Below are 15,722 nucleotides of genomic sequence, written 5' to 3' on the forward strand. Positions count from 1 at the left end.
TAATGTGAGGAAAAAAAGTCACAATATCTTCCATGAATATTTTGCTAAGCACATAGGGTGAGATTTTGGCTACTTTTTTTTAGACAACATTATAAGGTTTATGTTGTTGACTAACTAGTTTATGCTTGGCTTGCCTATGTTTTCCCGTTAATGCTTATTAAGATATTTCCTGATCTGTTTGTCTCAATCACAAGAGCACTTCAGTAATTACTTTATCAGGTGCTTTAAAAAGCGCTTCCAACTTAGTGCATTATTGAAACATATGCGAAAGCATTTTCCTACAATCAATATCCATTCATGCAAAATTAAAGTCATCTGAACTGCAGTTACAGCTTATAGCCTATACACCAAACAAACAGACGATTTAGAGGCCATTAATTCATCCCAACATATTTTCGATCAGTCTAAATTGTGTTGATATTGAAAGCTAGGCTATATCTATGGAAGCCATTTCTATGCATTATATAAGAAAGAAAAAGTTTCTGGTATCGATTTTAGTTGTAGAAGTTGCTGGCGGAGGTCCAAATACTCTTTCAGGATAATCCCGGCTCTTCCGGGAATAGTGGCGCAAAAGCGCGAGGAAGGAGGAACAGGATGGTGTGTTTCAACATCATCATCATCAACATCATCACAGTCGTGCGTGTATTTGAGCCGAAGAGCGGAGGAGTGTGAGTGTGTTTCAGGATGATGGAGGTGATGGAGGCAGAGCTCGAGGATCTCTGGAGACTGAAGGAATTTGCGCCAGACTTTCGCGGGTTCTCAGGTAAACGTCACGTTTTGAATTCATTAATATGCGTCTCCGTCGACTTTAATGGACGAGTTGAACTTTCGCGAATGAGTTGTATGTTTATTTGGATGTTTTACTCGGTGTGGATGTACTTCTGTTGAAAAGAATCTAGGCTGTTTTTGTAAACTTCTCAACCACAACAACGTGAATGCCAAAATTGAATCGCATGTAAGTGGAACAAAGTTTAGCGGCCGGTTAGTTGGCAGGTGCAAAACTTGACCCTTACGAAAATTAACCATGATTTTATTATAGTAAAAGTGTAACCACGTTTTTGGTGGATTGCTTGCCATTTCTACAACCACAGTTAACTGCCATGGTTATATTATGGTTAGTGTAGCAAAACCAAATATGTTTAAATAGCCTACAGTAACCATCGGTTTTCTGTTTGTTTTATTTGTAGTAATAAATAATAGTAATTGTAGTAATTTTCGTACTAAAAGTAACGTTATATATAATGTGAATTCCTTTTTATCTATATTTATATCTATGTCATGTTATAAATGGGTCATATTAGTGGAAGATTAAAAAGGCTATGTGTAAAAAAAAAAAAAAGAGAAGATTATTTTAATCTTGAGTTTGAACAAAACTATTGTGCTACTATTGTGCCTGAGTGAGAAAATCAACACAAGAAAAACTGTTACAAAAATCAACCGCAAAAATCTTTCTTTTCTTTTTTTTACATTTATTTATTTTTAAATCTGTTATATAACATTGATGTCATAATATTCAGTTTCTAGTAGTTCTAGTTCTTCAGAAAACTATCTGGTGCGTTACAGACCCCAGAAAACATATCACTTATTTAAAGAAACTTTCCAAAGAATCATGTACATTTTAAAGTCTATAATCATCTAAACTAATCTTTGATCACCAAAATGACATATTTAGCCTAAATGTTTTTTTTCCTTGAAAAAAAATTCTTCATACCTTAAAATATCTTGAATGTAACTCGACACCCTTGCCTCATTTAGTATGCGCGGTTCTATGAATATGCAAATGAGCCCCGCCTCCACTCACTCAGCTCAGAGATCCACTGGTTGACGATCACACGTTGATCGGATTGGTTACAAGGTAGTTTGTGACGTCAGAAACACCAGCGATTTCAAAGCGTGTTTTTGAGACTGTCTTTGTTTCACTGCAGTTTTAAGGAGGAAATACTCAGCAATGGTGTCGACTTATGAACTTACACCTTGGTTTGACTTAAAGCATATTAAAAACACCACATAGACACACAAACAACATTAAAAGCTGGATTTTCACCACAGGGGGACTTTAAAAGTAGTTCTTAACAAGTGTTGTTGCAAGAACCTTTAATCTCTAGAGTGTATATGATAATGAATCATATAAAATGGTGTGATTATACAACACAACAACATAATCTTATTTGATAAATAATTTCACATCCCTCTTTTGCTGATGTTTCACCCATTTCAGCTTCACACTGAAATCCTTAAAGATGTGAATGCATACGCATGGAAACGAATCCCAGATTTCCCAGCCCACTCTCTGGCGCTGACATTCGCTAAGCTTATTTCTGGGCCTCATTTTATCGAATTCGATTACAAGCGCGTCGTGGAAAGGTCTCTGTTTGGCTAATGGAGTTTGTTTTGGAATTACGCTGCTAAGAGAGACACATAAACAATACCATCACCAGCCTCAGGTTTCTGTCTACTGTATCCTCATTAGCAGCGATTACAGGAACCCACGAGTGCAGACGGCATCCTCAGTCCCAGAATGTATTCCCATGTTTAGCCTTTTGCCTGATGATAAATAATGGCTGAGGTAACGGCACTTACGGTATCGATCTGAAGGGTTTTGTGGATGAAGCCACTCATGTTTAATGGCCAAAGTGGAGAGGAGCTACTTCACATTCCTTAGGGAAACACCGGAGACGGATTTATGTGTCGTTAAATAAGGGTGTGGCTCATTCTATAGACATTCATGAGATCTTGAATCACAAAAGCTTTAGGGCTGAATATAAGTTCAGTTCTTCATTATTGGGAGGGTTTGTTTTTAGCATGAATTAACATTAACATTAAAGTGAGTTCAAATGGTTAAGGGATATTATTGAAAAAAAAAAAAGAATAATCTTAAAGGGATAGTTCACCCAAAAATGAAAATTCTGTCAGTAATTACTCACCCTCATGTTGTTCCAACCCCGTAAGACCTTCGTTCATCTTCAGAACACAAATTAAGATATTTCTGATTAAATCTGAGTGCTGGATCATTCCTCCATAGGCTGCTAGGTGACCGAAACTTGCTGGCCCAGAAAAGTTATTAAAGAGATTGTTAATATAGTCCATGTGACTCCAGTGGCTCAATCTTAAGTATATCAAGCAACGAGAATACTTTTTGTGCGCAAAAACAAACAAAAATAACGACTTTATTCCACTATTCATTTCCTTCTCTCTGGGCCTCTAGTTGGTTTACGTAGTGTTTTTGCGTAGCGCGTCTGTGTTACACGTCACCACGTAGGCTCACAATTGGCCGACGCCGGTCATGTGTGTGATGCGTGATGACGTGCAACACAGACGCGCTGCGCAAAAACACTACGAGGCCCAGAGAGAAGGAAATGAATAGTGGAATAAAGTCGTTATTTTTGTTTGTTTTTGCGCACAAAAAGTATTCTCGTCGCTTGATATACTTAAGATTGAGCCACTGTAATCACTTGGACTATATTAACGATCTCTTTAATAACTTTTCTGGGCCAGCAAGTTTCGGTCACCTAGCAGCCTATGGAGGAGTGATCCAGCACTCAGATTTAATCAGAAATATCTTAATTTGTGTTCCGAAGATGAACGAAGGTCTTACGGGGTTGGAACAACATGAGGGTGAGTAATTACTGACAGAATTTTCATTTTTGGGTGAACTATCCCTTTAATCATGTTAAAATCACTGTAACTCGTGGCCTCATTTGATAATGATACTCACTTAATAATGTTGGGTTAAAAATAACCCAACTATGGGGTGATATAGCACCTTCCCAACTGTGGGTTATTTTTAACCCAATGCATTGGATTAAAGGCCAGTTGAGTTAAAAGTTGCCCAACAGTTGAGTTACATTGACATTATTTTAATAAATAAAATACACTTCATTTTCAAATACAGATTGTTTATTTGTATAAAACAATAAATATGTTTCATATTTTAAATAACCCAACATAGTGATCCATTATGTGTAACCCAATGGTTGGGTTAAAAACAAATAAATAACCCAACGTTTTTTTACTGTGTACTAATAAGAGACTATGGTTCAGTAAATAGATGCATATTCATATTAATGATCAGAATAAAGTATAATTTCACACAGTAATATAGTTCATGTTGGCTATTTATGCTTGTCAAGCAACATAGCAACTTGGCTCATTAATATATAATGCTCATTAATATATAATATATAACACATATATAATGCATCTTATCCGGTCAGAAGTTAGAATCCAATATATGCATTTATATTAGATATATAAATAATGAGTGGCTGCGTATTAAAATCAGTGTTAACCTTAAATGTCTGAATGCTTTCATAAACCAGTGGCAAAAGCTATATATTATATATGAATAAATAATTACATTATTTAATAGGTAAGGTTCATTATATAGAATGCTTTTATAATAATAACTGGTAAAAGTTAGAGAAAGTTAGAGGAAAAGTTAATAATAGATGGGAAAGTTTGTGAACCAAATGCGCTGAAAGTTTTAAATTACTTAAAAGCACATTGCTAGCATGAATTAGCATGTTGCTAGCATGGTTTAACTAGTTTCTCGCATTTTGCTAATATGATTTTACATTTTGCTAGCATGGTTTGGCATGTTGTTAACATGTTGCTAGCATGATACACCACATTGTTAAGATAAGCATGTTGCTAATGCTATTATGATTTATTATGTTTTAACAGGTTATTACTAGCATGATTTAACACATTGTTAGCATATTTTACATGTTGTTAACATGATAAGTATGTTGCTAGTATGATTTTACATGTTTAACAGGTTACCAGCATGATTTAACACATTGTTAGCATAATTAGCATGTTGCTAGCATGAGGCAAATAATTTTGCTAGCATGATTTAACACATTGTTTACATGATAAGCATGTTGCTAGCATGATTTGTTTGTTTATTGTTGTTATGATCTTACATATTTGAAAGGAACCGTCACAATAAAATACATTTATTTGTAGATTGGACTCGTCAGGTGTTTGACGTTTCCTGTTGACGTCCATTTCGTCCGTCATAGTTCAGAGTTTTAGTCTCTGTGTGCGGTTGAACGGCTGCTAGGAATCAACTGTCCTGTACTATTGCACAAGTCATTGGGAAAACAACACGCAGAGATGTGACTAGTTTTTCCCGTTTGCTAGCAAAACAATGTTCCAAAACGTCATGTGGTGTACATTAGTACACAATCCTGGCAAATACCGTGCTTAGCCATGTTTACTAAAGGGTTAGTTCAACAAAAAAGAAAGTTCTGTCATCGTTTACTCGCCCCCATGTTGTTACAAACCCATAAGACTTTCATTCATCTTTGGAACACAAATGAAGATCTTTTTAAGAGATTTCTGTCCATCCACAAGTCTGTTCACCCAAAACTTGCATAAAGAGATCGTAAACGAACAGATTTAATTTAAGAAAGGTTCATTTTGGTTGCTTTCAAATTTGGTAGTGGAAGCTCAACACGCAAGAAGCAATGAGTTTTGAATCAAATTTGGACATCCGCCGTTGTCACTGTCATGTGACCTACGGCATCAATTTACCTATCGGTAAGCCCCCCCCCCTAGTTACTGTTGCGAACTCGGACAAACAAATGGAGTTGCTAACTGTCATTCAATGTAAAAAACCTTGTCCCAAGATGTTTTTGATAAATTTTTGGACCACCACTTGTCGAGGAGCATTAAAGTTGGACTTGCATATGCCATGGAGGGATATATAACAGATTTTTAAAATAAATATGGTGGGTAACAAGATTAATTTGGAAGCGAGGGTTTACAGATGTTTTTAATTCACGCCAGTGAAAAACAAGAAACATCCTGCGAGTAATCCGATGCGAATATTCGCTTCGCTTTTGGGTTTGGTCCGACATGAGGGTGAGTCATTTTCATTTTTGGATGAACTAACCCTTTAAGCGCTGTCTTTTTGTCCACAGGATGAAATAAACCCCCTGGAGAAGAGAACTCATCAGCCGCCACCATGGTTTCATCGTTGTTCTCCGTCGACGAAACGGTCGCGCAAAGCAACGCGACTCCACTTTGCTTCTCTATCAACAACCCTACTTTCAAACCCAACCACACCATCGCCTCCTCGTACTTCTCAGCGGTCTTCACCGGACTCGGATTGAGCTCCAACCTCTTCGCCCTGGTGGTCCTGGCCAAGACTTTCCAGCACACCAAGAGCCGCTCGCGTTCCTCGTTCCTGCTCTTCCTCGGCGGCCTGGTGTTCACCGACTTCATGGGACTGTTGGTCACCGGGTCCATCGTGGTGTCCTTTCACATTACGCACTTTAACTGGCGCCAACTGGACCCTCACTGCCACTTTTGCAACTTCATGGGCATGTCAATGGTCTTCTACGGGCTTTGCCCGCTTCTTCTCGGCGCTACTATGGCTATGGAGCGTTTCATCGGCATCAACCGACCCTTCGCACGTTCCACCGCCATGACCAACTCGAGAGCGTGCTCAACTGTGGCCATTGTGTGGGTCACGGCCGGTTGCATTAGCCTGTTGCCGTTGACGGGGTTGGGAAACTACCATCTCCAGGTGCCTGGCTCCTGGTGCTTCCTCAACATCAGCTCCAAACCTCTAGACATGACCTTCAGCTTGATCTTCTCGCTCGTCGGCCTGCTGTCGCTGGCCGTGTCGTTCCTGCTCAACACGGTGAGCGTGATCACCCTCCTGAGGGTGTGTTGCGGACAGGACGGCAGGCAACGGAGACGAGACTACGAAGTGGAGATGATGGTGCAGCTCATCTTGATCATGGCCATCGCCTCCATCTGCTGGTGCCCTTTACTGGTGAGTTCCTCTATAACAAGACCGAATTGACCAGCTGTTCCCGAAATCTACTCTTAAAGATAGGTTCCAAAAGTTTTTGTTTTTTTTCACAGCGATGCCATTTTTGGTTCCCCAAAGGTCTTAAAAGAACCATTTTTTTTCTTAGTGTGAAGAACATTTATAAGAACCTTTTTTCCCTCCCTCTTAAAAAAAATGTTTCTTTATTGGCATCTGTGATTCCATTTAGAACATTTAAGTTCCATCATGGAACCTTTCCATTACACTTTAGTGGGAAAAGGTTCACTTGAAGAACCATTTTTGGTTCTCCAAAGAACCTTTCAGTAAACAGTTCTTTATAAAAGGGTTCTTTTTTCTTAGGGTGAAGAACATTGTAAAAATCTAAAGAACCTTTTTTTAAACTTTTTTCACATTTTGTGCAATGAAAATGTTCCAAAGTTCTTTGTGAAACCATCCATGCTCCAAGTAAGATACCTAGTAGGGTGGTCCTTATTTTTAAAGTATCCAATTGTCATGCTCTTAACCCTTCAAATTGTTCCTTTATATAAGAAAATACAGCATGCCAATTTTTATGGCAGTAACATAATAATTACTGGTAGCTCAATAGCTTTAAACTTTCTGAGATTTTGATGATTTTCGTAAAAACAGATCATTTGATTTGGTATTGTACCTGGCTAGTAAAATTCCAAAAAAATCTCCATAAAAGCATCTAATGCACCATATATTCCTAAATATGTATTTTAGATACATATCTCAGTTTACTTACTGTAGAAACTAAATCCAAATTAATCCATCCATGACCCGGTTTAGCAGATTTACCTTTCCTGGTGGAATCATTACATATTTCTATTGATGATCACCTTGGTTATTGTTTGGGTTTAGAGCACATTTTTTACATTATGTTCCTTGAAATTGACCCAGAACTTTGGCCGAATCAAGCAGATTATCAGGAGGCACAGGCAACCATGCAATGAAAGTAGTCAATGATCACGCCGAGAGAGGAGTGGCTCTGATTCAAGAATACAGTGGCTATCTCACACACTCTGAAGAACAACTACAGTTTCTCCTTCATGTGGTGGAAGATCACCGACGGATCTATCCAGACTGCAAAAAGTCAACACTGGCTGCTGAGCATCAGAAATGAGGGATTGTTGAAAACTTTGTGCTTTTTTGAGATTGTTGTCATGTCAGTGTTGCTCTGATTTCAAGTTCATTTGCAGCAACTTTTAATATTACTTGCATATCACAATACCGCCGCACAGCTTAACATAGGCAATCTTCCACATGATTGAGCTACCTCTAAATATCATTTTTTGTCAACATTTTTGCATATTTCTAATTTTGAAGTTAAAAGGAACAGTTTAAAAGGTTCAGACACTAATTGGACTTGATAAGGACCACCCTAATACCTAGGTTAGGAAGCGAACAAGAAGGATTCTCCGCAGAGGAATATTATGGCTTCAGTACAAGTACAAGTTAAAGCATTTGACATAATGTTGATTACCTAATGAACTTCCACTTTCCCTCCCCTGGAAGTGAATGGGGCCAATCCATCACATCAAAATACTCACTGTATCAATAGTATATTTACAAGATATAAACATGCCAACATGATTTTAGCGTGTAAAAAAATCCAGTCATGTCCAATTTTACAACAATGCCATATTGCAATGCCATAAACTCTAAAAAATAAGGATTTAAGCAGTTTTGAACAGAAGAAATACAGTTATGAACTTCAATTTCTGCTTTCTAAATCCTCTTAAAATTGGCATTATTGGTAATCAATATGCCACAAATGCAGTTGGTTGAGCTCAGCTTGTTCTGCAACTTCTTTCGTGCTGCTCAGTTGATCCCAGTCGTTTGACGTTGGTGCATCACTCCAGAATGCATAAAAATTGGAATTATTTCCAAATTCCAAAAATATGGAATTGGAAGTATTTACCATCGATAGCTTTAAATGACTCGTCCACCATCTTGAATGCATTTTTCATTTAGCTCAGCGCAATGCATTCTGGGATAAGTGTGTCCTTCACCGTAAAGGACACACATGCTTCTGCATTACTGTTTGGCCCAAGCAAAGTATCTTAGGAACATAATTATGCTGCCTACCTTTCACAAAAGCCGTATAATAACGTTTACTATGTTTGGAACGGCCTCAAGTTGCTAAAAAAGGCTAAAAAGTTTCCTTGAACATCAATCTGATTTCAACCGCACAGACTTTAGTTCCATGCTGTTCTTATCTGACTTCAAACGATCTGTTTACTCGACATGCTGTTCTGTAAATCCAACCCGTTTTAGATCCAGATGTCGGTGGCATCTGGTACTTACTTGCTCTGTGACATTATGAGAACTGCTTCTCGTAATCGTCCGAATCCATTTCAATCGTCCCGCTTATCGTTAAGTATTTGTTTGTGTATCTAAATGTAGATGAGAAATAGTGCTGTGCATTACTGAGGCCGTAAAGAAGGAAAACAATGAGTAAAACAAAACAATATACAATCAAAAAATGTAAAAGCCCACAATAAAACCCAGATGCTTTACTTGTCAAATAACGCATTCAGAGGTTCTTCACACTGGAAACTCTTCCATGTTTTGCGAGTTGAGGAACATTTAGGAGTTGTGTGAGAACAGCTGATAAGACTAATGTGGGGAAACGGCATTTCCTGTTGAGGAGAAGAACAGGAAGTCCTCACCAACAAACACACACCCATTTTATTTTGAACAAAACAAATTCACCGTTAGCCAATCGTGTGCTAAATTAGAGTAGACTGTTGAGTTAGGGTTAGTTGACATGCACTTGCAACGTGTCTGTTGGGGTGCAGATATTGAAGGATTAGTTCACTTTAGAATTAAAATTCCCTGATAATTTACTCATCCCCACGTCATCCAAGGTGTTAATGTCTTTCTTTCTTCAGTGGAAATGAAATGAAGGTTTTTCTCCATATAGTGTCTTCAATGGGGTCCAACGGGTTGAAGGTCCAAATGTGAGTTTCAGTGCAGCTTCAAAGTCTCGACACGATCCAGCCGAGGAATAAGAGTCTTATCTAGACAAATAAATGTTTTTTTTTTTTATGTTTTTTTTTAAATAACTGATGGTTTATCTAGATAAGACTCTTGGGCTTGAAAAGTTAAGATGTTCACTCTCTGGTTCACTTAAATCCTTTTACAAGACCCGGGATCTCTTCTTAAAATACATTAAGGGTTTACCTTGTGCACCTGTAAATGGAAATTATTTTGGAATTGAAGTTTTTTATTGCTTCCTTTGGAAGGTTGATAGTTGACAGGAGTACAACATTACGACAAAAACAGGGTTACATGTTCTCACAAGCATGGTTTGATCATGAAATAAAATGCAGTACAAGACAAAACACAAAGTGCTTATCTATTCATTTTGAGACCTTACTGTAATATGTGTCCAGAACTCTTCCCAAGGAGACAACCCCTCCTCTCTAACATCATTTACTCCGTTAAGCGTAGATTCATACGATGCAGCACTGGCTAACTCTTTCAACTCTGGGGCTTTCATTGTCTTCCAGTGTAATACATACCATAATAACAGAAAATACACATTTTGAAACATTAGGTATTTGAGACTTTTGAGAGGATATAAAAAAAAAAAAAAAAAAAAAAACTTTTTTTTTTCATGTAAGGGATTAATGTAAGGGTCATGTAAGGGATTAATAATGGACTATGTTTTATGCTCTACTGTTTTTTTACGTTGTCCTATTCTGTTCTGTCACTGAAAACCGATAAAAGATTTGGAGTAAGAAGTGGCCTATAGTTAACTAGACGCCGCTGGAACTCTCAGCCACGCGTCTGTGATCTGAAATGGAACTTTGGGAATAAACACTGTGGAATTCCTGTGTTCTAGTGTGATGATGTCATGATGATGTCATGATGATGTGAGATGAACGGAACACGCTCTCAGGGTGTTCTCCTGTGACGCCTCTAACCTTGTTTCTCCCGGACAGATGTACATTGTGAAGACCGCCGTCGCGTCGCCCGTAGCCGTCGACCCCTATAGCGTTCTGTTCTACCTCCGCTTGGCCACCTGCAATCAGATTTGCGACCCCTGGATTTACATCCTGTGTCAGGAGTCTAGACTGAGGCGAGTAAAGCGGCCCAGGCCGTCACTGGGTAATTCAGATCGTGATCCGGATTCACACTCGCTCCTCACGCATCAGATCGTGATCCGGATTCACACTCGCTCCTCACGCATCAGACTGCTTTGAAGTGTGTGTGGCGCTGTGCTGTTCATCCGGGAATCACCGCTGGTTCACTGAACGCCATCATCCATGCTAATCAGAGTTTCTGCCTAAATAGCTTCATACTTTATGCATACAAAGATATATATATATATATATATATATATATATATATGTATTTTGTAATGTTTATATTTTATTAAATAAATATATATTAAATATGTAATATAAATGTATGCCTTGATTTTGTATATATATATATATATATATATTTGGGCTGTCAAACGATTAATCACAATTAATCGCATCCAAAATAAAAGTTTGTTTTTACATAATATATGTGTGTGTACGGTGTATAATTATTTTCTATATTTAAATACACACACATGCATGTATATATTTAAGAAATATTTGCATGTATATACTGTGTATATATATTTATATTATATATCATTTATATTATATATAAATATTTTATATATAAATAACACATTTTCTTAAATATATACAGTATATGCATGTGTGTGTATTTATATATAGAAAATAATTATACACCGTACACACACATATATTATGTAAAAACAAACTTTTATTTTGGATGCGATTAATTGTGATTAATCGTTTGACAGTCCTAATATATATATATATATATGTATAAGCAGTAATTATAGAAGCTATTTGGCAGAAACTACTCACCATAGTAAATGTGTCTGTCATGTTCCATCAAATGCTCTGTGTTTGTTTGTGTGTGTGCATATGTTTGTGAGTGAGTGAGTGTGTGTGTGTGTGTGTGTGTGTGTATGCATGTATTTGTGTGTGTGATTGTGTGTGCATATGTTTGTGAGTGAGTGAGTGTTTGTGTGTGTGTGTGTGTGTGTGTGTGTGTGTGTGTGTGTGTGTGTGTGTGTGTTGCGTGTGTGTGCGTGTGCGTGTGCGCGTGCGCGTGCGCGTGCGCGTGTGCGTGTGCGTGTGTGTCCGTGTGTATTTTGTCGAGTGAACACTGCTAAGGTCAGTGATCTCGAACGGCTAAGCTCACTCCATACCCGCTGTATTCGCTGCATCATTGCTAAGTGTTCATGTTAACCTCAAACACGTTTGGTATTTATTTGGAAAACTCTCCATAAAGGTCGTGTGAGAGCAGCTGGTTTCATCCTTCACAAAAGCTTTAGTGTCCGAATGATAAATCCCAGCTGGCCTCACACACACACTCCTCCAGTGTTTGTTTGTTTTGCTTCAGTTTTTCACAATAACATGATTAATCGTAACACTCGAATCAAATCAAGTTGTATTTATTATTTTTCATGACACTTAAGCATTTCCCCACACATTCTACCTTTGATGTTTATTTTTAACTCCTTTTATTTTAAGGGTGAAATATGTCCTGGATATTTTCCTGACAGATTTGGTGAAGATAAATTAAAAACAGGACCGATTATATTTAGTAATCGGCATGAAGCCAGTAATTATGTTCCAGTAAACTGTTTATTCTGGTTATTCTCATTGCTCACTTTCATAAACATTTCGATATGACAAAGCCTGCAGTGTTTGCGTCATAAAGACTGTTTATTTTATTAAAACCATCATCCTTCTCTCGCACTTTTACAACACATCCTTCCCTCGCGGGTCAAAATGATCCGAAGCCCTAAAATTACACTTTATTTATTTATTATTATTTTTTTGTCCAGAAAGCTTATTTTATTTCATTTTAATAAAAATTCATTTTATTTTTTATTTTTTATTTTATCTACCTTTAAATTACCAGATTTTATCAATAAATTATAAATAAATAGTAATTTATGCACATTCATTCAACTTAAATTCAAAATAACTCATGCATAACCCTTTTAATTCAGCTCAAAATATCTTACATTGGGAGTCTTTGCCGAACTCTTGTGGGAAAACGATAATATAACATGATATTTCATGACTCTAGATGGCCTTATAGCTCTATATGGAGCAAATGAGCTGTTCCGCTGGGTCCTAAAGTCAGTTCACTTCAGTATGCATTCAGATAGCTACACACATAGACATTATTAAAAATAATTTGGTAAAGTTTGTTAAAATTTTTAGCATTTTTAGGTTTTTCTATGTGTAATGAAGCATTCCTCGCATTCCAGTCATTCCTAAGGGGGTCAAATTGACCCGAGAGGGAAGGATTTGCTACTTTTTTCAATTAAAACCACAAAACTCCTTGAATCCAATCAATTTATTTTAATGGATTCGTGATTTAAAGGGATAGTTCACGTTGAAATTAAATTTTGGTATGTTTTAGCTTACCTCAAGGGCATCCAAGATGTAGGTGTCTTTTTTTCCACAGTAGTTTCAATTTTGATATTTTTAGGTCAAACCGTTCTTGTCTGACAGTCATATAATGCAGGTCTATGGTCACTGTCTCAAAGAGCATGCACAGATAAGTCCAAATTAATCGTAAGTACACATTGATGGCCTAAGACACGAAACGAGCGGTTTGTGTGAGAAAACGAACAGTATTTATATCATTTTTAACTCTTATACACAGCCACGTCCAAGTGATCTGAGGGCGCGAGCGCATCCTGGTGTGTGACGTGTGCGCAGACTGGTGCGCATAGATATATATACACTAGATGTCGCCGGAACGAATTCATTGGAACGAATGCCGTAGGCAAGGCGACATCTATTCTAGTGTATATATATCTATATCTATCGTTTTCTCACACAAACCGCTCGTTTCGTGACTTAGGCCATCAATGTGTACTTACGATGGGGAATTGTTTAATTTGGACGATGGGGAATTGTTTTAATTTGGACTCTGTGCATGCTCTTTGAGACAGTGACCACAGACCTGCATTAAATGACTGACAGACAAGAACGGTTTGACCTAAAAATATCAAAATTGAAACTACTGTGGAAAAAAAGACACCTACATCTTGGATGCCCTTGAGGTAAGCTAAAACATACCAAAATTTAATTTCAAAGTGAACTATCCCTTTAAGTGCGACAAAAATCCTTGAACCCCTCTGATGAACACTCAAGTTGATTGTCATGAAGTTGCCCCGCGAGGGAAGGATGAGTGTGTGTTCTGACCTGACTGGAGTGTGTGTTTCTCACTGCTTGTGTTTGGCTTGGACAGGTGTTTATTGCGCAGACCGTGCTGTCGGGCGGCGAGCTCAAGGTGGGCCGGCTGCTCCTCTGGCTTCGGTTTGCGACTTGGAACCAGATCCTGGATCCCTGGGTCTACATCCTCTTCCGACGTGCCGTTCTGAAGCGGGTCGCGCCCAACATGGACTGGTCCCGCGGGTCCATCATGAGCCTGTCCACGTCCATACGCAGACTCACGCGCGGCTCGCTGGGGGGAACAGGGGAGCGAGCGGAGAACATCCGGACAAATCCTGACAAAGCCGGACGAGAGGAGGCGCCTTTCCCTGTGCAGAACACCCCTGCCTCGTCTTGCTCTCTTTAGCCGTCTTCATCTGCTTCTGTGATGATGATGATGATGATGAAACGTCTCATGGGAAGATCTAATATACACCAGTCAAAGGTTTTGGATCGGTACGTTTTTAAAAAGTCTCTTCTGCTCACCAAGGCTGCTTTTATTTGATTAAAAATACAAAAAAAAAACAGTAATATTGTTAAATATTATGACAATTTAAAATAAATGTTCATATATTTTAATTATTCCTGTGATCAAAGCATCATTACTCCAGTCTTCAGTGTCACATGATCCTTCAGAAATCATTCTAATATGATGATTTGATGCTCAAGAAACATTTATGATTATTATCAATGTTGAAAACTGTTTTTATTTCTGTATTCTTTGATGAATAGAAAGTTCTAAAGAACAGCATTAATCTGAAATAGAATATTTTCTAACATTATAAATGTCTTTACTGTCACTTTTGATCAGTTTAACTCGTCCTTGATGAATAAAAGTATTGATTTCTTTTATTTCTTTCCCCCAATAAAAATTAAATAAAAATTCTTACTGACCCCAAACTTTTGAACGGTAGTGTTTAATGTTACAAAAGCTTTCCATTTCAGATAAATGCTGTTCTTTTGAACTTTCTATTCATCAAAGAATCCTGAAATAAAAATGTAAATAACTGTTTTCAACACTGATAATAATCATAAATGTTTCTTGAGCATCAAATCCTCATATTAGAGTGATTTCTGAAGGATCATGTGACACTGAAGACTGGAGTAATGATGCTTTGATCACAGGAATAAATTACACTTTACTGTATATTCACATAGAAAACAGTAATTTTAAATTGTAATAATATTTCACAATATTACTGTTGTTTTTTGTATTTTTAATCAAATAAATGCAGCCTTGAGCAGAAGAGACTTCTTTTAAAAACATTAAAAATCTTACAGATGCAAAAACGTTTGACTGCTAGTGTAAGGCCTTTTAGCCTTTTGACCCTTTTCTTGATTTGTTGGCCTAGTAACACTCGTCAAACATGTTCAAGACGTGGAGGAATCCGTACAGTAGAGACTTTGAGAAAACTGCAGTTTTGGCTCGTTTCCTAGACATACACACTCCCTTTTCCTTGCTGATAAGACAGAGGACCACACACTCGCCTAAAACGCCTCCCAACTTTAACTTTTCTAGTCTTGTCTTGGAACAATCTTGTCTTGTCTATAATTTCTAGCACAACGTCGGTTATTCTTGTGTGAGGAGGTTAGCATCAAACGCTGTCAGAGTGAATAATCGTGTTTTTTTGTATTTATATTGTGTGTAAGCCCAAACTCAT

The 15,722-nt window shown here is 37.6% G+C and overlaps 1 protein-coding gene across 2 annotated transcripts; it reads left to right on the forward strand.

The window, feature by feature from the left end:
* The first annotated feature begins 564 nt into the window (after positions 1 to 564).
* tbxa2r (thromboxane A2 receptor) lies at positions 565 to 15,128 on the forward strand. Of its 2 annotated transcripts, XM_079891036.1 has the most exons (4): positions 565 to 763; positions 5,928 to 6,787; positions 10,756 to 10,892; positions 14,099 to 15,128. In XM_079891036.1, the coding sequence occupies exons 2-4, from the start codon at positions 5,972 to 5,974 to the stop codon at positions 14,229 to 14,231; spliced, it is 1,086 nt and encodes a 361-aa protein (XP_079747162.1). In that variant the 5' UTR covers positions 565 to 763; positions 5,928 to 5,971; the 3' UTR covers positions 14,232 to 15,128. The 2 variants fall into 2 exon arrangements, with proteins under 2 accessions (XP_079747162.1, XP_079747161.1); XM_079891035.1 differs by lacking the exon at positions 10,756 to 10,892 and having other exon boundaries at positions 581 to 763; positions 14,099 to 14,925.
* Positions 15,129 to 15,722: the final 594 nt, after the last annotated feature.

Source organism: Squalius cephalus (genome assembly GCF_949319135.1).
Source record: "Squalius cephalus genome assembly, chromosome: 13".
In the NCBI taxonomy this organism is placed as follows: domain Eukaryota; kingdom Metazoa; phylum Chordata; class Actinopteri; order Cypriniformes; family Leuciscidae; genus Squalius; species Squalius cephalus.